This window comes from Brachycentrus maculatus, unplaced genomic scaffold (assembly GCF_059751285.1).
Source record: "Brachycentrus maculatus isolate JH-2025_06_01 unplaced genomic scaffold, ASM5975128v1 h1tg000144l, whole genome shotgun sequence".
NCBI lineage: Eukaryota > Metazoa > Arthropoda > Insecta > Trichoptera > Brachycentridae > Brachycentrus > Brachycentrus maculatus.
This window is the reverse complement of record NW_028280897.1, coordinates 3,504,925-3,530,238: the sequence shown is the minus strand read 5'-3', so window position 1 is coordinate 3,530,238 and position 25,314 is coordinate 3,504,925. Positions and strand designations below refer to the sequence as shown.

Below are 25,314 nucleotides of genomic sequence, written 5' to 3'. Positions count from 1 at the left end.
TTTATTCTAGTGCTAGTGCAAGATTTTGTACTCACCAATATCTCGTTCGTGAATAGGTGCCGTTTCAACTGGCCTCCTGCTTACCACGTTCGTGAGTTCTAGAAGAGCTGTGCTCAAGATGAAAGTTAAAGATAAATATAATGTGAGTGCATTGAGAAAATATAATAAATACTTGAAGGAAAACAAAAAAATAATATTAATAAAAATACATATTTTAATTTTTTTTGCATAAAAACAAATATTAAAATTTATTGTGATTTTTATACAGTGTTCTTTTATTCTACATCATATTTTACGAGCACCAATAATAAAATAGTACAACATTTTGAGTGTGTCCAAATACTTGTTCACAAAATCTGGATTATCTCCAATTACAGGAGTTATTTTCATATTATTTTTTGACATCTCATCAAAGATGAAGAAGAATATGGAAGTCTGGGCATTTACGGGGCTGACGACCGTCATCGGCTGGTTTAGGTGATCACTTTACACACGTGTAACATTCACCAATTCTACCCATTATTGACAACCACACTACTCAAATTCTTGGAAGTTCTAAAACTTAGAATGTCAATACGTTCATTATTGTAGACCAAATACAGATCTAAAATTTATTTTTTGTACTGGGATCAAGTAACACATCAAAGTTCAAGTAGCCCCGTTCTACGGTACTTGTTGTTTTTATATTCATTATTTTACTAATAATATCTTAGGTATCAATTATTAAGTGAAGGTTCTCAACAATATTATATATCATTTTTAATATTTATGTTTATGAATTTAAAAAGTCCGCCTCCGTAGCGTAATGGTCAGCACGCTCAGCTACCGTTCTGGAGGTCCCGGGTTCGATTCCCAGGGGGGGGATCAAATAAATATAAGTGATTTTTTCACTCTAATATTTATTAAATATAAGAGTGAAATCTGGACTGGTACCTGAAGCGGAGGGCTGATCACCTTTCCTTCATATGTTAACGATCAATATAACACTGCGTTCATATGAGTGCAGTGCCCTATGCACCATTGGGGTGGGGATAAGGGTTTGAAGATGTTTATGAATTTATTGTAGAAACAAATTAGTAAATTTACTTTCAAAAGAAAGAGTTTGAATATTGATAACATGCAATGGTTATATATGTAGGTATATATGGTTATTATATAATATAAAAAAACCGGTGAGTCAATAAATAATTAATAAATAATTTTAAAATTCATATATTAATAAATCGATTGATTTCTATCACAATTTATTTTCCTTGTTTTATAAATGATAATATAATTCGTTTATTAGACATAAATAATTGTTTTTCTTTATCATTTTGTTGATACGTTTTTGTGCTCGTGATTTCGTCGATATGCACACCACATCTCAGATAAAGCCCTTATACACGCGTGGGTTTGAATGTATGTACATATACAGGAATAATTAGTTTTTTTTATTATATTTAAATGGATATAATTTGAAGATTAAAAAAAACGTTTCAATTTTAATAATCATCACGTTTAATAAGAATTTACAAATCGATATTTCAAGTGTAATTCGTCGTGATGTGAAGTTGCTGTTTGATATCAATGTGCTTGCTCTTGGTAATGTTTGCTTTAAAAAAAATATTAAGTTTTGTTAACACTTTTGAAGTGTGCTGTTTTGTGTGTGTGTTTTTTTTATTTTTTTTTATTATTAGGATTTCATTAATTCATTCGGAAGTCACTTTGTATGTAGTAATATCATTCCATTTTTAATTTATATTTTACTTGGTCAACACCACTATTTCTTAATATCTATATTGACACGTGTTTTAATACATTCCGCATCATTATCAAACACCATATCGCTCACTCCTTTCAAGAACGTCATAAATCAAAAAACATATTTTTTCAGGAGAACGTTTTTAAAGTTTAAAAACATAATACAATGTATTAAAAATAAATATCAAGCCACTTATTGAACTTTTTATTGTGCAACAGATCTTTTAAGGTAAAATCTGAAGGTTTTTTCTCCATTTGAAAAATATTTAGTTTATTTAAAAAAAATAATTAAACAATATTTTTTCTTCAAAATGCAAAAACAACCCTGTAGCGGGTAAATATTAAGTTAAAAATATGCCGGTTTTGATAGGATATAGTACACTTTTTGGGCATTCCGAAAACATGCACAACTAAAAATGGACGATTTTTTATTTATGACGTTCTTGAAAGGAGTGAGCGGTATGTAAAGCTAAGACTTTAAATTTTAGAGGCATACGTCTGCATACGTCCTAAAGACAAGTCCTTAGGACGTATGCAGAGACTAACTAAATAATTTACCAACATGCCGCTTTCTCGCAATAGAACGCCATACTACATGTATGCCGTTCTATTGCGCCTCTGCAAATATTCTTCACCTTTTTATATGCTTTTGGAATTTTTTGACAGATGCTAATGCACATCTTTTTAGTGTTTCTCTATGTATCATTTTCATTATCTATACCGTGCCGTACCATACAGTGTTTAAAAATGGTGCGGAATGCATCGAAACACGTGACACAATAGATTTTAAAAAACAGTGGTGTTCACCAATTAAAACTTATAATAAAAAAATAAAAATTGTGTTTACAAGCCTTTCGCCCACTTCTGTAACATACCGTGTATGATTTTAAGAAAGAGTGGTATTTACCAAGCAAAAATTAATTTTAAAAAAGTTAAATTACATTTACAAACCTTTTGCCCATTTCTGTATTTTCTTATCAAAGTACATGACCGCTATATAGACCAGGTAGAGACACACCAAGATGAGCGCCTCGTACCACTCCACCCGCTCGTCGTGGATGATGCAGATGAGTATTGCGACAGTTATTCCGTACGCGACGCAATCCCTCGTGAGTGGCCACCAGTCGAGGGGTACTACCTGAAACATAATCACGTATTTTCATAACATATCTCTTTTTATTCCTTTAATATAATTACAAGTACATATATATTAAACTACATAAATACCAAAAAAGATCCCACAAAGGCATGGCCTGTGTGTGGGAACACATTTTATTTTAGGTTATAATAAATGGGACAGGAAAGATATCACATACATTAACAGTAGATATTAAAAATATAGATATATTAAGTAGATATCGGCGGAACTGCCAAGAAGAATAGGACTGAGTTGGGGGGGCTTTTAGTAAACTTAAACAGATTCTGCAAAATAAGGAGATTCCGACCAGTCTAAAAAGAAAAGTGTATCCTGCATACTACCAGTGAAAACATATGCACTAAAGACTATGGCTCTGACAAAGAGAAATGCAGAGAAACTCAAGTGCACACAGCGATCTATGGAAAGATCGATCCATGCTTGGTTTTAGCCTAAAGGATAAAATAAAATAATAATAAAATACAAGGAAAAAAAACCAAGGTGGAGGATATCACGGATCACGAGGCAAAACTCAAATAGCAGTGGGCAGGACATATAACAAGACAGGTTCCCACAAGATGGAGACCTTAAGAGAACATAAAAGGTGTCGGAACTCCCCAAATGAGATGCTCTGACGGCATTGTCGCTGTGAGGGGTAAAAACTGGCCGCAAGCAGTCAGTCACCAACCGGAGGAAATGGGAAAAAGGGGAAGAGGCCTATATCTAGCAGTGGAGGTCGTATGGCTCATAAAAAGAGATAATGAAGAAAAGTGTTAATATAAAATACAAATATTTTAAAGCAACGTCGACCAGGCAACAATTCAGTAGACTCCTTTAAAAAAACGAAATAAATATCCAGTGGAACTCCGAAAATCTGAACTTAATGGGGCAATGGCCTGTTCGGATCAGCCTGTTGGTGGCCTATATACATCAGTGGAGAAGAGAAGGCTAGGGAAGAAGAAGTATTATAGATATTTTAACATAGATGAAGAATATGTCAGTCTAAGTATTTACAGGGTTTACGACCTGGTTTAAGCGATCACTTTATAAAACAGAGAACTTGATTACATATCCAATGATTGACATATTATTTCACATGTGACTTCGCAGTAGCATTTATAGTTCAATTCAGTTCCTTATGAAATATAACATTAATAATGTTCTTCTTATTTCCCTGAACAAAGATTTGGATACACACAAAATATTATGAGTAAAATAACTTGTCAATTCATTAGTTTGTGTTTTGATCTGCCTCGAAGGGCATGGGTAGATGAAAACAGAGGTAGAATGGAGCAGGGTGCAACTACTTAGTCTGAAGATGAGAGAAAAGCAACAACCCTGATTGTGAATGTGGAGCTGAGCAGACCATAACACACAAAGCGCAGGACTGCCAACTCGGAGGGTTTGTTGGTGACCTTTAGGATACCCGGAAAGCGTTGGACTGGCTGATAAAACTACAGTAAAGACTCTTATTTCGTAGAATTCAACCCACATGGGTAAATAAGCCGAAGCCACAGAGTTGTACGCAAACTAATGTTTGTGAGTGAATTAGACGTCAGGTAATTCAAATAATGGAGTAATATCCATAGGTGACCCCGGAGGCTGAACTGGCTGACAAAACTGGAGCCAAGATTTTAATTTTGTAGGACGCAACCCACATGCTTGAAAAAGCGGGAGGCATATGAAAAGTAAAGTAAGTATTAGTTTGTGAGTGACTTGGATGCTTGTCAATTCAAAGAATGGAGTGATATCCATGAGGTCACCCTGGAGGCGTTGGACTGAATAAAGAGACTGAAACCAAGACTTTCATTTTGTAGGACTCAACCTACATGCGTGAAGAAGCCAGAGACATACAAAAAGTAAAGTATTAGTTCGTGAGTGACTTGGTTACTTGAAGTTAGGTAATTCAAAGAATGAGTGAGATTACCATTCCAGCTCCGATACCGCAACACGCCGCCACAGCGAGGATATTGAACACTGCTGACCCCACGATGGTTCCGACTCCGATGTCCCCCTCAGTGATGAAAGTTCCAATAACGTTGACGAACAATTCTGGAGCTGATGTTGCCGCAGCCATAAACGTCGCTCCAGCAACGTCGTTTGACATATTTAATGCTGGAAATCAATTACACAAATAATATACACATTTATAATGAATAAAAATACACTTATTACTACACGAAAGGCACAGAGATCAATGGAAAGAAGGATGCTTAACATATCCCTAAGGGATCGAACGAATTTTCAGATAAGCGAAAAGACCAAGCTAACAGATGTAGCTCAAAGAATCGCTGAACCAAAGTGGAACTGGGTAGGTCATGTGGCACATATGTCTATGGATAGAAGGATGAAAAAAAGTGCTTGACTGGAGGTCTATAACAGGACGCAGAGCATGGGTAAGCCCCAGACAAGATGGTCCGATGACATTACAAAAGTGGCGGGCCTGCACTGGAAGAGAGTCGCTTCTAACAGAAAACTGTAGAAGTCCAAGAGGGAGGTCTTTGTTCAATACTGGATACAAGAACAAGGCTAAATTAAGTTAGTAAGTGGTTATTACTTATTTATTATGTTTTTACAAAAATGTTAGCAATGTTATTATATAAAAGACCTGTCATCGAGATTTTTATCTACTGGTTTTGAGACGTACCCGTCTCTTCGACAGGACAATCACTACATCGGCATGCAAACAATACTACACGTCACCATCATACTACTATTCACACGCTCACAACTACACGAAATATTAATCACATGCGTTTTTGGTCATCCCGAGGACCAACATGCACGAAGAATTGTAGAACAACGTGCACTAAAGACCGAGGTCTGAGAAAATCGCTGGGAAGATGATGGGAAGGAATGTAAGGCTGAACTAGGGATACTTGAAAAGATTAAGAAGAGTTCCTTAAGGTGGTATGGACATTGGACATGCGGAGGGAATTAATTACGAGAGAATGACTAAGAAAGTATATTTGGCGGACGTGAGTAGAAGAACAGAACGAGGATGGCCAAAAAAGACTTGGCATGACCAAATCAGACTTGGTGGTCTCAAAAGTCTGCATAATCGGAGAACATGTATGACTAGAAGTATAATTGTGAAGAAGGAAGCTAGGAGTGTATGTCAGGACAAAAAAGTGTGGCACTCTATCCTCTGTGCCTCTCCCTGCAGAAAACGGCGTGAGGATAGTAGTATTTATAGTAGTAGAAAATAGAATATAGAAAAAAAATACAATAATTACCTTTACACATTTTGTCTACGGCGGGTACAAAGTATTTATCACAGACTACCGCTAGAGCAGCGAATAGATATAGAGACGCTATGACGTGTAAAACAACCGCACCATTTTGCCTTTGTTCCTGTGTAAACAAATCGCCGGGGAAGTCATCTATTGCTGCCTGCGTACAGTTTTCCACTAGAAATCGGACATAAATATAAATACATTAAAAAATGCACTATTAATATTATTCATCAGACACTGCATTATTCACACACATCATTCCTAATCGGCTGTCCAAACTCAAAACACAGTAAGGGACATTTTTTATTGTGGGGCGTTTTTTTGCATTTTTGGACTAAGTACAAGTCGAGAATGTAAGTAAGTCGTATGAAAGGGAAGTGAATGAAAGATTGAATGTAAGGAATATGGATATGAATGTAGACGATACCTGGGAGCACATCAAATCGTGTATGTATGAGTCAGCAAAGAGTGTATGTGGAGTTGCGATCCAAGGTAGAAGAAAAGGAGATGCATGGTGGGATGAGGGCATGAAAGGACTTGTCTCTGAGAAGAAGAATGCTTGGCTAAATATGTTAGCAGTTAACGATGTTAAGAGTGAACTTTTTAAAATAATGAAAGATCGGTATAAAGAATGTAAGAGAAAAGTAAAAATGGGAGTAAAAGAACGGAAAGATCGTCTAAAGAGAGAAGAAGGTATGAAAATGTCAACCCACTTTCAAGAAAACATTAAGCTTTTCTGGAAAGAGGTAAAGAACGCAAAAAATGAGACTGAAAATGGAGGTATGAAAGTTATCAAATCAAATGATGGTAAAATATTGACGAATGAAAGTGAAGTGAAAGAAAGATGGAAAGAATACTTTATGGAAATTTATGAAAGTAACGGCAATGTCTCCACCGAGACACCCATAGAGGCAAGGGTGAGTGAGGGTATGGTATGTGAGATAAGTATGTCAGAAATAACGAATGCCTTAAAATTAATGCGGAACGGTAAGGCTGTAGGGTATGATAATATTGCTATAGAGTTTGTAAAATGTGGTGGACTGACCACCCTCACATGGATTCACAGACTATTTAACCTGTGTCTTGAGGAAGGATACACACCTCTGGATTGGAGACGGGCAGTAATCATGCCTCTATTCAAGGGAAAGGGATCTCGCGCAGAGTGTGGGAATTATAGGGCGATAAGCCTGCTAAGCTCTGTCGGTAAACTCTATAGTAAGATTATAATTGAAAAAGTTAGAATGGTGACGAAAGAACGGATTTGGGATGTGCAAGGTGCTTTTATGAGTGGAAGAGGTTGCACAGATCAAATTTTTGCACTACGAATGCTGACGGAAAAGTTTTTGGCTAAAAATCAGAAACTCTTCTGTGCTTTCGTGGATTTGCAGAAAGCGTATGATAAGGTTGATAGGATAAAATTATGGAGCGTGCTGGAAAAATATGGAGTAGACAATAAACTTATACAAGCAGTTGCTTCCCTCTACGAGGGCAGCACAGCTAGTATAAGAGTGAATGGGGACATTACATCATGGTTTGCAATATCCAAAGGCGTAAAGCAGGGATGTGTAATGTCACCATGGTTGTTTAATCTCTATATGGACCATTGTATGAAAGAGATTGAAAGTATGGGAGTCGGAGCGAAAATGATGAATATAACTGTTAGTTGCTTGCTGTATGCGGATGACGCCGTACTGCTAGCGAGCAGCGCGGAGGACTTGCAACTAATAGTGTCAAGAATGTACGATGTATGTATGGAAAATGATCTGGCAATGAATGAAGGTAAGTCAAAGGTCATGGTGTTTGAAAGAGAGAAAGATTTGACAGAATGCAAGATTATCGTACACAATGAATCCCTAGAACAGGTGCAAGAATTTTTATATCTAGGAAGCATGTTCACAAGGGATGGAAAAGTGGATAAGGATATTGAGAGAAGAGTGAATGCAGGGAATAGAATAAATGGTGCTTTTAACAGAGTGATTGGGAATAAGAATATGTCCATGGAAGCCAAGCTAGCGGTTCACAACGGCGTGCTAGTACCGACACTAATGTATGGAAGCGAAACATGGAACTGGCAAAGGAAGGATGAAAGCAGAGTGAATGCTGTTGAAATGCGCTCCCTCAGACGAATGTGTGGAAAATCATTGTATGACAGAATTAAAAACGATGATATAAGAAAGGAATGTAAGGCTGAACGAGGAATAATTGAAAAGATTAGAAAGAGCTCTTTGCGGTGGTATGGACATGTGGAGCGAATGGATAGCGAGAGAATGACTAAAAAAATATATGTGGCGAATGTGAGAGGGAAAACAGAACGTGGACGACCGAAAAAGACTTGGCACGATCAGATCAATCAGAACCTAAAATCTGGCGGTGTCAAAAGTCTGCGTAATCGGAGGGCATGTATGACTAGATGTATGGATGTGAAGGAGGCTAGGAGTGTATGTCAGGACAGAAGAGTGTGGCGTTCCATCCTCTCTGCCTACCCCTGCGGGGAAACGGCGTGATGGTAGTAGTAGTAGTAGTAGTAGTGGACTAAGTAGATTCTACTTAGTGCAAAAATGCAAAAAAACGTACAAAAAAATGTCCCTTATCTACTGTGTTTTAAGTTTAGACAGCCGTAATGGGTATCCAGGTTTATTAGTTAAATCCGACAGTTGGTCATCGCTTGACCGATGACAGCGGATACAGCCCTAGTTAGCTAGGCCACTGGTCTGACGACCCAAGGTTGATAAAAACTTTATAGTCAAATACTATAAGTGTCTCCAAATTTTAGTTTACAGCGCTGGGTTAGTTCACATAGGAGATATTTATATATTGATGCTACGTATCAATATATTGATACTACGTACCAAAATATGAATAGCTACATATCTGTTGCGTATGTTTTCTGTTTTTTTTACTTATTACTTAGCACTTATTTATACTTTACTGCTCTTCTCAACTTGTAATTTTTTCATTGTTTTTACTTTAGCTCTAAATAAAGTCTGCCTATTAATCTTTTTAACTGTTGCTATATTTTATTCTTGCTGTTCACTTTTAAATCATTTAACATTTGAGAAATTTTGTTATTGGAATGTTACAATTACCTGTTTTATTTGTTATTCGTTATTTTTTTCATACCATACCATTCTTTTTAATCTCTAAATGTTTTTTAATAGTTATTATAACGTAAATGTGGAATTAATGTAACTATTGTTTATTATATGCTTTTTATATGTAAACCTGTACAATTCCCGAACAAATAAAAAAAATGTAAATTTATTTAAGTCAATGTTCCGTTAAATTTCTAAATAAATAAAATAAAATAAAATAAACCAAAGCTTCATTGAAAAACAAACGCTAAGATGCACTACCCTGACTAGCAGCGAGGGTGATTGTTCTCTTAGTGATCCAGAGACTGACAGTGTGTCAGAGCCAGCTTGTGGGACTCCACTGACAAGCAAAATGAAGCAGAGGAAACAAGTTCATCCAAGGAAAGAGTTCATCGTAGATAACGTTTTCCATGATAAAAGCACTTAAAACCCGAAAATGAGGAGAGCTGACCCCGACAGCCTAAGACGATAAGGTGGGGTAGAGCCAGAAAGACGAAGAAGGACAATGGGTTATTCATTCACCCTGTAGATGAGACGTCATTTTAAAGACTAAGACTAAGTCAAAAGGAATAAGCTCAAAAGCTACTTCACCAATTCTTTAACAGATGGCGCAGCAATCATTTGTGCTTCACAAATGTATCAAAAACCTTACCGGTAGGTACGCGGAAGGTTCTAAGACCATTACGTATATATAGGTGTCAAGAATTGATGCAATATGGATGCTCAGTAATGGGCATAATGGTGAACGATACACAAGCGTTTAAAATGATCGCTTAAGCCAGCCAAATTCAAAGTCGACTTCCATCTTCTTCAGTGTGCAAGATCCCAACCGGATAATTTAACACACTGCGATATTATATATTTATATATATATATATATATATATATATATATGTGTGTGTGTATGTTGTGTGTGTGTGTGTGTGTGTGTGTGTGTGTGTGTGTGTGTGTTTGTGTGTGTGTGTATTATCCTACTTCAAAACAGATATTATTATGAATATAATAGATATATCCAGATAAATTACCCTTCAAATTGTGTTTTTTTTGCGATAGAGATAATACTATCTGATAAATCGTAGTAGTTTAGGCAAAATAAGATGTTTACGAAAAACAATGATTAGGAAAACCCCAGCGTCAATTGATTAATGACATCAAAATACATTGACGTCATTAAAACCTTGAAATAATTAAGTATATGATATATTTGTTGAAACAATTAAATAACCCTCAGAACGTTGTTAAAACAACTGGCGAAGGTAAATTTTAATATTCCATACGTTCTTTCAGAGTCCGCTCACATCAGGGCAGGAGAACTTTCTAAATACATAGCTTAACACGGGCAAGAATCCACCCTTCTATCTGAACCTTATTCTTGAATTGTGGTCATAATTTCTAAAATGATAAAGCTAAACGCATTTAAACAATGATTTATTTTATTTTATTATTATTTTGTTAGTAAATAAAAATAAGACTTATCGCTGTCAGAAACATCCTCTCACTGAGTGACATAGTCTTTTTTTCACTTTTATTTTATTTGAGTTGGTATAGAAAATATATCTGTAACTGTAAACTGAATGCGATATCTCAGACAAATGTGGGACAAAACGATATATGATAGATGTTCGAAAGGTGAAATAATGAAAGAATGCAATGCTGAGATAAGCATTATCGATAAAATGAAGAAATATGTGTTGAGATGGTTTGGGCATGTAAATCGAATACAGAAAGAACATTAACAAAGTTATGAGGTGAATTTAGTTGGAAATAGGAGCAGAGGAAGACTAAGGTAAAATTGACACTATCAAGTAGGTCAAACACTTGAAAGCGATCAAGTCAGGGGGAGTAATTGGCGGGTGTGTATGAGGAATGCATTAGTACGGAAGAGGCGAAGAACGTTTCCAAGGACTGAATGATGAGGCGTTCTATTCCCTCTACCTACCTCTGCGAAGAAGTGGCATAGTGATTAACTACTTAGTTACAACATTTATAATTATATCATGTGTACGGCGTAATATATGAATCCTACACATATCGCTCAACAACGTCATATATAATATAAAAAACCGTCAATCGTCGTCGTCGGAATGCCCAGAAAATGTACCCAGCAATAGCGGCATATTTTTTACTTAATATTTACCCGCTACAGGGCAGAAAGTGTTGTTTTTCCATTTTGAAGAAAAGGTACTGTTTAATTATTTTTTTTAAATATACTAAATATTTCTCAAATGGAGAAAAAACCTTCAGGTCTTACCTAAAAAGATCTGTTGCATAGTAAAAAGTTCAATAAGTGGCTTGATATGATTTTTAATGCATTGTATTATATTTTTGAACTTTAAAAACCTATCTCCTAAAAAATCAAGTTTTTCTATATATAATACAAGGGTGGTCAACCCGCGGCCCGCGGCGACTTTACTTGCGGCCCGCGGTCATGTATGACGAACATATTTTTTTTAAACATCGGGTCGTTCAGAATAATTGTAAATAACAATAAAGTCATTATGTGTCCTAATTAAAAAATATATTGTTAAAATTGATGAAAAATATTAACATACAAATACATCTGGTTGTAGTATGAAATTGGTTGTAATATTGTTTAAATTGGAAATTAATGTCTATATGCAGCCATTAGGAAAATTTAAGGTGATAGATGCGGCCCGGGGTGCAATATGGGTTGGCAAGACCTGGTATAATACAATGTCTTATTGTAAGGAACCTAAAAAAGCCGTATTTTTTTTCGTGATGTCGTACGTTCATATTTTAATTAGCATCCATTCTTATGACACTCACCGCACGTTACTGATGTCTGTGTATGTATGTTGGGAACAGAAAATAATTTGTTAAATTTCTTGTATTATTTTTTTCGTGTGTGTCCATTTAAAATGGCATGTCCTTTGCAATAAACTCATCCTCGTTAGGCACTTAAGCGCTCGTTTCGCCCACCTGTCGGCATGTTTGATCTCGCGTTGCGAGATTACAACTTCAATTTTATTTACGAAGAAAAAAGTCTTTTTACCCGTATTCTGAATTGCTTTATAATTTATTATATATAGACTTCGATAGCCATGTGCTGGCATAAGTAACAACTGTAAAGTGATCACTTAAGTCAGTCTTTTGGCTGGGTTAAGCATTAACTAAAAAGTTATCACTTAAGTCAGCCTTTTGGCTAGCTTAAGAATTGACTATAACTATATCCAGCCAAACGGCTAACTTAAGTGACACAAACTTAGGTTAGCCGTTTGGCTGGCTTAAGTTATCACTATTAAATCGGCCATTTGGCTGGCTTGAGTAATAACCGTAAAGTGAACACTTAAGTTAGCCTTTCGGCTGGTTTAAGAATTAACTATGAAGTGATCACTTAAGTTAGCCGTTTGGCTGGCTTAAGTTATCACTATTTAATCAGCCTTTTGGCTGGCTTAAGTTATTACTTTAAGTCATAAATAAATAAAAAAAATGATAGTAAATAAAATTTACTGATCTGAAAAATGACGATTTTTGATTTGAAAGGAGTGAGCAATATGTCCGTCTGTAACCGGCTTGGGAGAATACGAAGCGTTTGCTCGCATGAAATAATACGTGCTTGCAGTTATATTGGTAAAGTGGCTCAGACTCCACAGGATCAATTGGTGATTCACGTATGCGTATGTATATATATACTGATAGTGCATTTCAACTTGAAGTTTCATCGACCCCGCGACTGCCTTTGAGGATGGACAAGAACTTACACAAATTCAGCCAGCGTTATCACAGATACGTATTTTTTCAGGATAAAAGGTGACTGTTATGTATAGTTAATTGTATCATATTATTTTTTTAACATTTCATTAAAGGAAGAAGATGAATATGGAAGTCTGGGCATTTACAGGGCTGACGACCGTCATAGGCTAACTAATTGTTAACAACATTTTGAGTGTGTCCAAATACTTGTTCACAAAATCTGGATTATCTCCAATTACGGGAGTTATTTTCATATTATTTTTTGACAACTCATCAAAGATGAAGAAGAATAATACTTCCGAGAATTTGAGTAGTGTGGTTATCAATAATGGGTAGAATTGGTGAATGTTACACGCGTGTAAAGTGATCACTTAAACCAGCCTATGACGGTCGTCAGCCCCGTAAATGCCCAGACTTCCATATTCTTCTTCATCTTTGATGAGTAGTCAAAAAATAACTAATTGTTAATTGCAAGTTAATTTTATCTTTATATCCCGCTACAGTTATAAGACAATAATAAATTTTTATACAACGTTCCACAACATGTTTTATACAAAGTCAAAATGCGATCCTTCAGACGAATGAATGTGTGGCAACGCGAAGTATGATAGATGTTCGAATGGTGAAATAAGGAATTAATGCAAGGCTGAGATAAGCACTATCGATAACTTTACGAAAGGTGTGTTGAAATGGATTGGACATGTGGAACGTATGAGTGAAGAAAGAACGGTTAAAAACTAGGAGGCGATTGTAGTTGAAAAAAGAAGCAGAGGAAGACTGAAGAAAACTCGATATTATCAGTTATTCCAAATACTTGAAAGCGTCCGGGTCAGGAGTGGAATTAATCGGGGGGTATGTATGAGGAGGTGCATGAATGTGGAAGAGGCGAAGAATGAATGCCTACCCCTGTGGAGAAGCGGCGTGATAATTAGGTAATTAGTTATTCAACGTCGCATTGAAATACATTATCAAACACTCTCGAATAATAAGACGAAACGCGTCACATATTATCATATATCGCTCACTCCTTTCAAGAACGTCATAAATCAAAAAACTCAAATTTTCAGGAGAACGTTTTTAAAGTTTAAAAATGTATTACAATGTATTAAAAATAAATATCAAGCCACTTATTGAACTTCTGTACAACAGATCTTTTTAGGTAAAACCTGAAGGTTTTTTCTCCATTTGAAAAAGATTAAGTGTATTTAAAAAAATAATAAAACAATACCTTTTCTTCAAAATGCAAAAACAACACTTTCTGCCCTGTAGCGGGTAAATATCAAGTTAAACATCTGCCTCATTATATAAATAATTAAAAAATGTAATTTGAAGAAAAAGCAGAGCAGTTTTCTGTTTATTGTAACTGCAGACAGTTGGTAGAATTCCCTTTTAAATATTAGGGTAATATATCCAAAATTAAACAAGGTTGTTAGATTGAATTTTACTTACATTTACATTTATCACTCACTCCTTTCAAGAACGTCATAAATCAAAAATTGTCAATTTTCAGTTGTGCATGTTTTCCGAATGCCCAGAAAATGTACTATATCCCAGCAAAAGAGGCATATTTTTAACTTAATATTTACCCGCTACTGGGCAGAAAGTGTTGTTTTTGCATTTTGAAGAAAAGGTATTTTTTAATTATTTTTTTAAATATACTAAATATTTTTTAAATGAAGAAAAAACCTTCAGGTTTTACCTAAAAAGATCTGTTGTACAGAAATTCAATCAGTGGCTTGATATTTATTTTTATTACATTGTATAATATTTTTAAACTTTAAAAACGCTCTCCTGAAAAATCAAGTTCTTTGATTTATGACGTTCTTGAAAGGAGTGAGCGATATACTCATACATTGACATATATACATGATATACTAGCATTCTACCTGTATTTCATCGCTCATGAATTATCCAGTGTCATAGTAGTTTTGTTGTTGTATAAAAATATAGTACAAACGATGAATCGATTATCGTTAATGGGTCCAATGCACAATTCAATCTGTGAATTCAACATTCGAGGCTCGTATTGATCATTGTTTCTTTATTCGCCAAATGTTTACTCGAAAAAGCGTAACGTCACAATCGACCCAGCACAGATACGACCTAATTACTGAACAAAAGTCGTAGATCGAACCTGTACGAGTCACAAATTTCATTAACATTATACAGTAAAACCCCGATATGACGGGCCTCTGTTTAACGGACTTCACATATCGCTCACTCCTTTCAAGAACGTCATAAATCAAAAATCGACAATTTTCAGTTATGCATGTTTTCGGAATGCCCAGAAAATGTACTATATCCCAGCAAAAGAGGCATATTTTTAACTTAATATTTATCCGCTACAGGACAGAAAGTGTTGTTTTTGCATTTTGAAGAAAATGAAGGTATTGTTTAATTTTTTTTTAAATACTTACTACCTAAAAAGATCTGTTGCACAGTAAAAGTTCAATAAGTGGCATGATATTTATTTTTAATACATTGTATTATATTTTTAAACTTTAAAAACGTTCTCCTGAAAAATCAAGTTTTTTTTATTTATGACGTTCTTAAAAGGAGTGAGCGATATCTACTCCTTGTTCAAACCCTTATCCGCTCCCCAATGGTGCATATAGCACTGCATCATTTAAACGCTGTGTTATCTAGACCGTTAACACATGAAAAATAAGTGATCAGACCTTCAATTCAGGTACCAGGCCAGGGTTATATTGAAAATATATTAGAGCGAAAAAAATCATATATTTATATATTTATTTGACCCCCCCTCCTCTCTGGGAATCGTACCCGGGACCTCCAGAATGGTCGCCGAGCGTATTGACATCCGCATCCATATTAAATAGCAACGTCACTTCACAAGTCAAAAGACAGTAAATAGAATTTTGTTAGAGTTTTGTGTCGTTTTTTTTTAATCTAAAAACAGTGTTAAAATTTTCAAATAAAAGTTTTTTAATTTTTTAAAACCTATTTTTATACAACGCACTCTCTGCTTTAATGGACACCCCCTCACCCCAATAAGTCCGTTGTATCGAGGTTTTACTGTATATATAATAGAAGTCATTTGAACCTTCGAAAAAATACGTTTTCACAGAAAACTAATTTAAAAATACAAAAGAACAGCGCATCGTCGAAAAATCCTTCATATCGCACACTCCTTTCAATAACGTCATTATTCAAAAATCGTCAATTTTCAGTTGTACATGTTTTCGGAATACCCAGAAAATGAAGAAAAAACCTTCAGGTTTTACCTAAAATGATCTATTGCACGGAAATTCAATAAGTGGCTTGATATTTATTTTTAATACATTGTAATACATTTTTAAACTTTAAAAACGTTCTCCTGAAAATTTGAGTTTTTTTTATTTAGGACGTTCTTGAAAGAAGTGAGCGATATGTTATGAGACCAGACAATATCCCAGTCATGTAACATAATGCATTATGTAATACAGTATAAGAGCAAAGAACGGACCTTGCGGTCCATTACAAAAATTCTACTATTCGCTTAGCGAATAGAGAGCGGACTATAGTCCGGGAAAGCGGGTTGAATATTACCAGATTTAATCTGCGTATATATAAGGGTTGTACGCCACTTCGTGAGCGTGTTGTGAACGTATGTGCTGCTTTCCAGCGTCACAAAACGGAACTAAACAGAAAGCTCTGTGATTCGCGGCAAAACGCTGTATGATAGATGTTCGAATAACGATATAAGGAAATACGAGTAATGCCATATACATCTATCATACATCGTTTTGCCGCGAATTCGTGAGAGACAGAGCTTTCCGTTTAATACCATTTGTTGTCGCTGGATAGCAGCACATTCGTTCCCAATACGCTTACGAAGTGACATACAACCCTTAAATTATACAACCTTTTAGACAGGTTAGTTCCGGTTAATTTTATTCAACTTACCTATTTGATACTTTACTATATTGTATGATGCATAATATGATGGGTTAGCACTGTTTTTTTGTATATATTTTCTGTGTATTTTGAAAACGCCTTTTTCGAGAAAATTCAAATGATTGCCTACTAATTTGAAATATTCGTAATACTTCTATCATATAAAATTTCGATTCACGGGCTAATTGAAGGGAGGGTGTGTCGTTAAAGCCGAAAGTCCGTTATATAAAAATAGGTTTAAAATTAATATATAAAAAAATTAAAATATTAATACAGTTTTCAGATACAAATAACCGGTGCAAAACACAAACGAAATTCAATTTTTTGTTTTCGGACACTTGTCGTGAAGTGACGTTGCTATTTACATAATACATATATGATACTTGTTACAGAATGAGTTGCACCTCATTATGAAAATTAGCTATATTAAAAAAAAAATTGCCTTCCAGAATTTTGTTTTATTCAGTACTACTATATTTCATTATGCATAGTGATGAATTTATATATAGATGGCGAAACTATCGAAAAAGTGAGAGAAATAAAACATTTTGGTATAACATTGGATTCAGGATTAATTTTTTGCAAATTAAAAAATATATAATTTGGCAGTCACCCAGTGAGAGGATGTTTCTGCCAGTGTCAAGTCTTTTTTTTAATTTACAAACAAAATAATAATAATAAATTATAATAATAACAATTAATAAAAAATATCTTATTCTTAATACGTCTAGCTTATTATGACCGCAATTCTAGAATTAGGTTCAGAAAGAAGGGTGGATACTAGGGTGGGGAGTTGGATTCCTGCCCGTGTTAAGCTATTTAGAAAGTTCTCCTTCTCTATAGTGAGCGGACACTGAAAGAACGTATGATTTTTATAATCTATATATTTATGTATTAATTTTAAATCAAACACAGATTTTTTGAGTCTACTAAGTTGTATTTTATTAACAAAAACACATAAAAAATTATATTGTGACAATTGTTTCCCCTTGTTGGGGCATTATCAAACGAATGACATTCGTTTGATAATGCCCTAAAAATACTAACTAACCATCATTCCATTATCTGCAGGCATAACCAGAGAGAATAGAATGCAACATTTTGAGTGTGTCCAAATACTTGTTCACAAATCTGGATTATCTCCAATTATAGGAGTATTTTTCATATTATTTTTTGACATCTCATCAAAGATGAAGAAGAATATGGAAGTCTGGACATTTACGGGGCTGACAACCTGAAAAATGATTCAAGATTCAAGAAAAATGTTTCAAAATTGGTTCATATATACAGAACTTCCAAGAATTTGAGAAGTGTGGTTGTCAATAATGGGTAGAATTGGTGAATGTAACACGTGTGGATCACTTAAACCAGCCTATGACAGTCGTCAGCCCCGTAAATGCCCAGACTTCCATATTCTTCACATATTTGATGAGATTTCAGAAAATAATAAGAATAGAATGTCACACCAATCCGTATTTGCAAAAAATCTGCGCCTCATCTACATTCGTGCATGTCCTTATACATACCCGCCGATTATTACGACTCCTGACCTGACCATGCCTAAGTTATTAAAATAAACAGTTTTCCTCGGTCTTCCTCCACTCATATTTCGAACTAAATTCCTAAGCTAAAATCTTTTAAATTGAATAACTGTTCTTCACTCATTTGTTCCACATGCCAAACCGTCTCAACACACCTTCCTTAATTGTATCGACAATGTGAACTTATATTATTTTTTGACATCTCATCAAAGATGAAGAAGAATATGGAAGTCTAGGCATTTACGGGGCTGACGACCGTCATAGGCTGGTTTAAGTGATCACTTTACATACGAGTAACATTCACCAATTCTACTCATTATTGACAACCACACTACATAAATTCTTGGAAGTTCTATATATATATATAGAACTTGGTTCTAAATTGGTTCATATGAACCAATTTAGAAACCTTGTTCTTGAAGCACTAGAGACATCTATTGGTGAGATGTAAAGAAGCTTTTTATTTGGACACACTCAAAATGTTGTATGTGAACTTATGTCAGCCTTACATTCATTTCTTAAATCACCATTCGAACATCTATCGTACATGGTTTTGCCGCACTGAGAGATCGCATTTGAACGGCATTCAGTCCACTTTCATCCTTCTTAAGCTTTGCTTCCATACATTAGGGTTAGAACCAGGCCTCCGTTATGTATTGCCAGCTTAGTTTTACCTTATACAAGTAGTAAAAAAGTAATCCTCATAAGGTTATGTTTGCATTCGTATCGCAGATGACTCAGTTGTGGTAGTAGATAGGATGAATAAACAAATAGTTTAATGGAGTATCATCTCGTGCGAAGTACCATGATCGACATAATAGACGATTGTGAATCGTGCAGGAAAGGTTGGTCCAGTGGAAACAACAATGAAGCTCGCATTGTGACCGAAAATGGCTTGGGATACTATCAGTGCGAGCAAACTATGTATGTAAGTTTTACATTTGTCATTGTGCATGGTGATTAAATCGCATGAAGCCGGTGGAAATTCGAAATTCGGCAGGTCAAAAGGAGGAAAATTTATTTACAACATTTTAAGTGTGTCCAAATACTTGTTCACAAAATCTGGATTATCTCCCCAATTACAGGAGTTATTTTCATATTATTTTTTGCCCAGACAGCCATATTCTTCTTCGTCTTTGATTAAATGTCAAAAAATAATATGAAAATAACTCCTGTAATTGGAGACAATCCAGATTTTGTGAACAAGTATTTGGACACACTCAAAGTGTTGTAAATAAATTATCTGGTCAAATAATAAGCTTGAATAATAAAAATGAAAATGGTATTTTCTGGCGTTTCCCATGTGTGCGATTATAATCCAGGATTCGCACCTCACATACTAATATAAGAGTTTCTGCTCAATAAAAAGCTTCTTTTCATCTCACCACTCTCGTGTGATGTTTAAGTGATTCAAGAACAAGGTTTCTAAATTGGTTCATATATTTAGAACTTCCAAGAAATTGAGTAGTGTGGTTGTCAATAATGGGTAGAATTGGTGAATGTTATACGTGTGTAAAGTGATCACTTAAACCAGCCTATGACGGTCATTAGCCCTGTAAATGCCCAGACTTCCATATTCTTCTTCATCTTTGACGAGATGTAAAAAAGAAAATAATAATAATAATTAAAAAAATAACATGAGGAAAATTAGATTTGTACGACATCCGTATGTGCTTGACTGGAGGCCTAGAACAGGAAGACGAAGCGTGGGTAGGTCCCAAACATGATGGTCCGATGACGTTAAAAAAAACATAAACTCCGGGTAAACATAAAGAGCAATTTGGAGGAGGACGCTAAACATATCCCGTAGGGATCGAAAAACGAATCTTTGGATAAGGTAAAAGACCGAGGTAACAGATGTGACTCAAAGAATCACGGAATTATAGGTGAACTGGGCAGGTCATGTGGCACGTATGTCAGAGGATAAATAGAAAAAAATTGTCCTTGGCTGGAGGCCTAGAAGCTTGAGTAGGCCCTAGACAAGGTGGTCTGATGACAAGTAGCGGGCCTGCACTGGAAGAGAGTCGCGTCCAACAGAGAACGGTGCAAGTCCAAGAGGGAGGCTTTTGTTCAATACTGGACACGACAAAAAGGCTGAAGTAAGAAATAATGATAATGGAGGAGGGTTCTTGGGTCAGGCTAGCTACTTACCACGTTTCAATGTAGATGGAAGTTGCACTTATTCTATACCATGCTTATTATGTACAATGTTTTTAGATCAAGGGTGTATTTGCTTAGGAGTTATTTATATTGCCATCTCATATACTTCATATACTTCAATCAGCCGTGCTTTTTTTAATCAATTGAATTGGTACGAACAAATTATTCACCAATTGCTTTGAAATTTTGATACAACGTTGCATTTGTGACAGGGGTTTATGGTATATATGAGTATCAACATATATAAATATTTAAATTTATTAATCGCTTTTAATTACATATAAATATTTATATTTATATATAATTAAAAGCGTTTAATAATTAAGCGTTTAAAAAAAATATTTTTACATATAAATATATATATATTTATATAATACATATAATAAACATGTACTAGTTTATCTGCATCATCAATCAATTTAAATCGCATTTTTTGTTAATTCTAAAAAAAAAGATTAGACATTCTCTAATGCGTCCTTTGACAAATCAAATATGTAGTTTTTTTCTCTCTTAGATCACAAGCATGTAGGTATATATATTGGGTTGATGCAAAAGTTTTGACCGTTTTTTAAATATAATTTTTTAAATTTTTTTTTTAATATGTATTATTTATTTAATAAATTACATAATTTCCATCAGTTCTTATAACCTTCTCCCATCTTTCTATCAGCTTATTAATACCAGTAGTAAAAAATTCCGTGGATGTTGATGTGAAAAATGAAGTAAGGGATGTTTTTACCTGCTCTATTGCATAATTTTTTTCGTCATTTAATTTTTTTTGCAGTGATCGGAATAAATGAAAATCAGAAAGAGCAAAATCTGGAAAATACGGTGGATGCTTGATAACATTCCAATTTAACTCATTTAGCTTGTGTTGGATCATCATAGCCACATGCGGTCGCGCGTTGTCGTGATGAAACACTACCCCTTATCTTTTTACCAATTCTGGTCTATCCTTTTGAAGGTCCATGTTCAATTTGGATAATTACTGACAATATCGTTCTGCTGTACTTGTCTGATCATGTTCCAAGAGTTCAAAACACACAATACCCTTATCATCCCACCAAACACAAAGTTTAACTTTTTTTTTAGGTTTCGGCCTTCGAAGTTGTTAATGGGGCTTCTCCAGGTATAGCCCACTGTCTTTTTCTTGTCACGTTGTTGTACACGACCCACTTCTCATCTCCCGTCACCAAACAATGCGAAAAAGGTTCATGTTTTTGTCTCGCACTCAAATTAACGCACTTTGAAACACGATCCAATAAATTGGCAGCCGACAATTGATGAGGTATCCAAACGTCGTACAGCGAAACCATTTCCATACGCTTCAAATGTCTTAATACGGTTGTTTGGTTGGCTCTCATCATTGACACAATCTCCCTGATGATTAGACGTGGATTGGAGTCAATTATGACTTTTAACTTGTCATCATCAGACTTCAATGGCCGCCCGGTACGTGGTTTATCAATGAGTGAAAAATCTCCAGATCGGAATTTTGTAAACCATCTTCGTACCTGTCGAACTTTGATGACATCTGCTCCATACACTTCATAAATGTTTTTGGTTGCCACACTCGCGGTATTGTCTTTACGGAATTCATAAAGTAAACAATGACGTAAATGCACTTTATCGAGCGACATTTTGAAAAAATACAAGGGGTCATAACTGTACTCTGGCTAGGCCAAAACTGAATAGAAAGTAGAGGAAAAGCATCCTTTATACAATGGAATCATGAAAAAGAAGATATTTTTCATAAATTAAGAAAAAAATTTTTTTTACCTGGGATCATAAAAAACGGTCATTACTTTTGCATCAACCCAATATATGTATGTGCGTTTGTGTAAATATATGTATTTATATGTGTGTTTATGACTTTCAATTTATGGTTAAGTTTTACATTTAAGGTTTTAATATTTTTTACTGTCCGCATTTTAATATGAATTAGTAGATAGATAGAATAGGTTATTTTATATTTTCCATAAAGTCAGTTAATTATTATTGTTTTTTCTCCTATCTTTATCTCCTCTTATAAATTTAATTTGTTTTTATTACATAGTATTTTGTTTTGAATATTGAAAGCATTAACTTTGTGGATCATATTGATATATTATTTCGTCATAAATTAAACCCTGAAGAGGGCAACTGGTGGTTGCCGAAACTAGTTGGTTAATAAAAATGTGAGTGGATCAAAACACAAAATATTTTTATTTCTCGAAACAATGTATTTTGTTTGATAGCAAAATTTTTGCGCGCAAAAGTATAAGAAGAAGATGTTATTTACTACTACTACCATCACGCCGTTTCCCCGCAGGGATAGGCAGAGAGGATGGAACGCCACACTCTTCTGTCCTGACATACACTCCTCGCCTCCTTCACATCCATACATCTAGTTATACATGCCCTCCGATTACGCAGACTTTTGACACCGCCAGATTTTAAGTTCTGATTGATCTGATCGTGCCAAGTCTTTTTCGGTCGTCCACGTTCTGTTTATAAGATGTTATTTTTATAACAGTAAATCGATAAAGGGAGGGAAATTAGGGGAGCAAAATCAGGTAAGGAGGTGGAGGGAGAAGGGTAGAGGGAAACCAAGCAAGGGATGATACGATGTTAGGGTTCAAAAGGGAGACAGTAATACTTCAGACGATTGTGAAGATTGTTAGAGGTGATGCATTTTTCACATGAGGTGGTATTTCATTCCATAGTTATTCACCCATATGTGTTTGAGAAAACTAGATGGTTACATTTTCTATGGTCAATACAATGTTCCAGCTCTGTTGCATGTAATTTCAAGTTTTAGCCGTATTTAAAAACAAAAAGGTCAAAAGTCTACATAATCGGAGGGAATGTTTGACTATATATACTTATGGATATTTTTTTAAAATTAAACACTTGAATATACCACTTTGATGAGTTATATTTTTATTCACGACTAGTTTTGAAAACGACAGATGTTTTCATCTTCTGGTACAAATTAAAACTTCAAATTAAACTTTCAGTTTTAATTTGTACCAGAAGATGAAAACATCTGTCGTTTTTGAAACTAGTCGTAAATAAAAATAAAACTCTTTAAAGTGGTATATTCAAGTGTTAAATTTTAATAAAATAATCAAGTCATTCCACAAAGTTAATGCCGAATCAATAAATAATATAGATGTATGGATGTGAATGAAGCTTGGAGTATATCTCAGGACAAAAGAGTGTGGCGTTCCATCCTCATTTCTTACCCCTGCAGAAATGGCGTGACGGTAGTAGTAGTAGCATTTAAAAACACCACACTTACATATAAATAGTAAATTCATATCCACAGGAACATATATTTAAAAAAAACGCATTTCTTTGATAAATACGGGCAGATTCATTCTGTATTATTGACATCTCAACAAAGATGAAGTAGAATAAGGAATTCTGGACGTTTACAGGGCTTACGACCGTCATAGACTTAGTAAAGTGATCACTTTACACACTTGAAACTTCTACCCTTGATTGACAACACACGCCACAAAATTTTTGGAAATACCAGATATATTATTATTGATTTGGCGTTTAATTTGTAGAACTCCATTTTAATTTATATATTAATTTTAAATCAACCATAGATTTTTTGAGTCTACTAAGTTGTATTTTATTAACAAAAACACATAAAAAATTATATTGTGACAATTGTTTCGCCTTGTTAGGGCATTATCAAACGAATGTCTGAATGAGACATTTTGACACGTTTGATAATGCCCTAACATGGCGAAACAATTGTCACAATATAATTTTTTATGTGTTTTTTGTTAATAAAATACAACTTAGTAGACTCAAAAAATCTGTGTTTGATTTAAAATTAATACATAAACTAGATATATTTATCGTGAGATATAATTACTTAATTAAGCCAATGACGATCGTAAACCCTGTAAATAGCCAGACTTTTTTATTCTTCTTCATCTCTTTTTAGATGTCAAAAATATACAAAATAACTCCCAAGCGCAGATAATCCGGATTTGCGAACAAGTATTTGGACACACTGTTTTGATTCTTTTTGTAAACCTGGATCTCTACATACACCTGTATATCAATTGTCAAACAAATATCACGATATATCCTTACATTTTGATTTTCCATACATGTATGTAAGTATAATATAAAAATTCAGACACAAATATTAAAACACGCTTTATAATTTTCCTTCGTTTACTGTGTAGCTACGCAGATAATATAAGTGACGACTGGGAAAATTAGGGCACAAACGTAAAAGGCAAGTTTCACTGTACTGATATTCAGTTTCTAAACGAATCTAAGCCTAGATTTCCTTACTATTTGGTAATATCTTACGGGAGCCTAACATTTGCTTTGATTTTCCACCGCTAGATTGCAGGATATTCGTTTGAAAGGAAAACACGGAGCGACGCATCTCGTGGATATATAGGGAAATTCAATCTCCTGCGAGTTACACTTAATCATTGAAGCTAACGGGTGTCATACAACCTATGGGCTGTAAGCTTCGACAATATTTTGAAGTGGGTTGTTATCTGTGGTTTTCACGGTGTACGATCCATACTTAACGAGTATAACATGGTGTGGATATTATGGATAAAAGGGTAACCCCATGAGTGATATATGCTACAACTGTGTATATTTGCTAAATAAACACAGTTATACATATATGATAAAAAGTTAATCGTAGTTTAGTTGAAAAAGTATAATGTTAAGACAGTATAATTGTGTAACGCTAAATGTCTCGGGGTGTGTCGCAAAGAAAAAAGCCTTCAAACTGATAAATTAAAATGAAAATTAACTTCAAAATT

General features: G+C 34.7%; 1 protein-coding gene across 2 annotated transcripts in view; it reads right to left on the bottom strand.

Moving 5' to 3' along the window:
* The window catches only part of zyd (sodium/potassium/calcium exchanger zydeco), a 79,226-nt gene that overhangs the window by 11,887 nt on the left and 42,025 nt on the right, over window positions 1–25,314 (bottom strand). For both annotated transcript variants that reach the window (XM_088260875.1, XM_088260873.1), the window contains 4 exons: window positions 6,115–6,288; window positions 4,806–4,993; window positions 2,695–2,881; window positions 36–107 (listed from right to left, as the gene is read on the bottom strand). In XM_088260875.1, coding sequence (XP_088117001.1) covers window positions 36–107; window positions 2,695–2,881; window positions 4,806–4,993; window positions 6,115–6,288 — 621 coding nt within the window. The remainder of the gene's footprint in view (window positions 1–35; window positions 108–2,694; window positions 2,882–4,805; window positions 4,994–6,114; window positions 6,289–25,314) is intronic.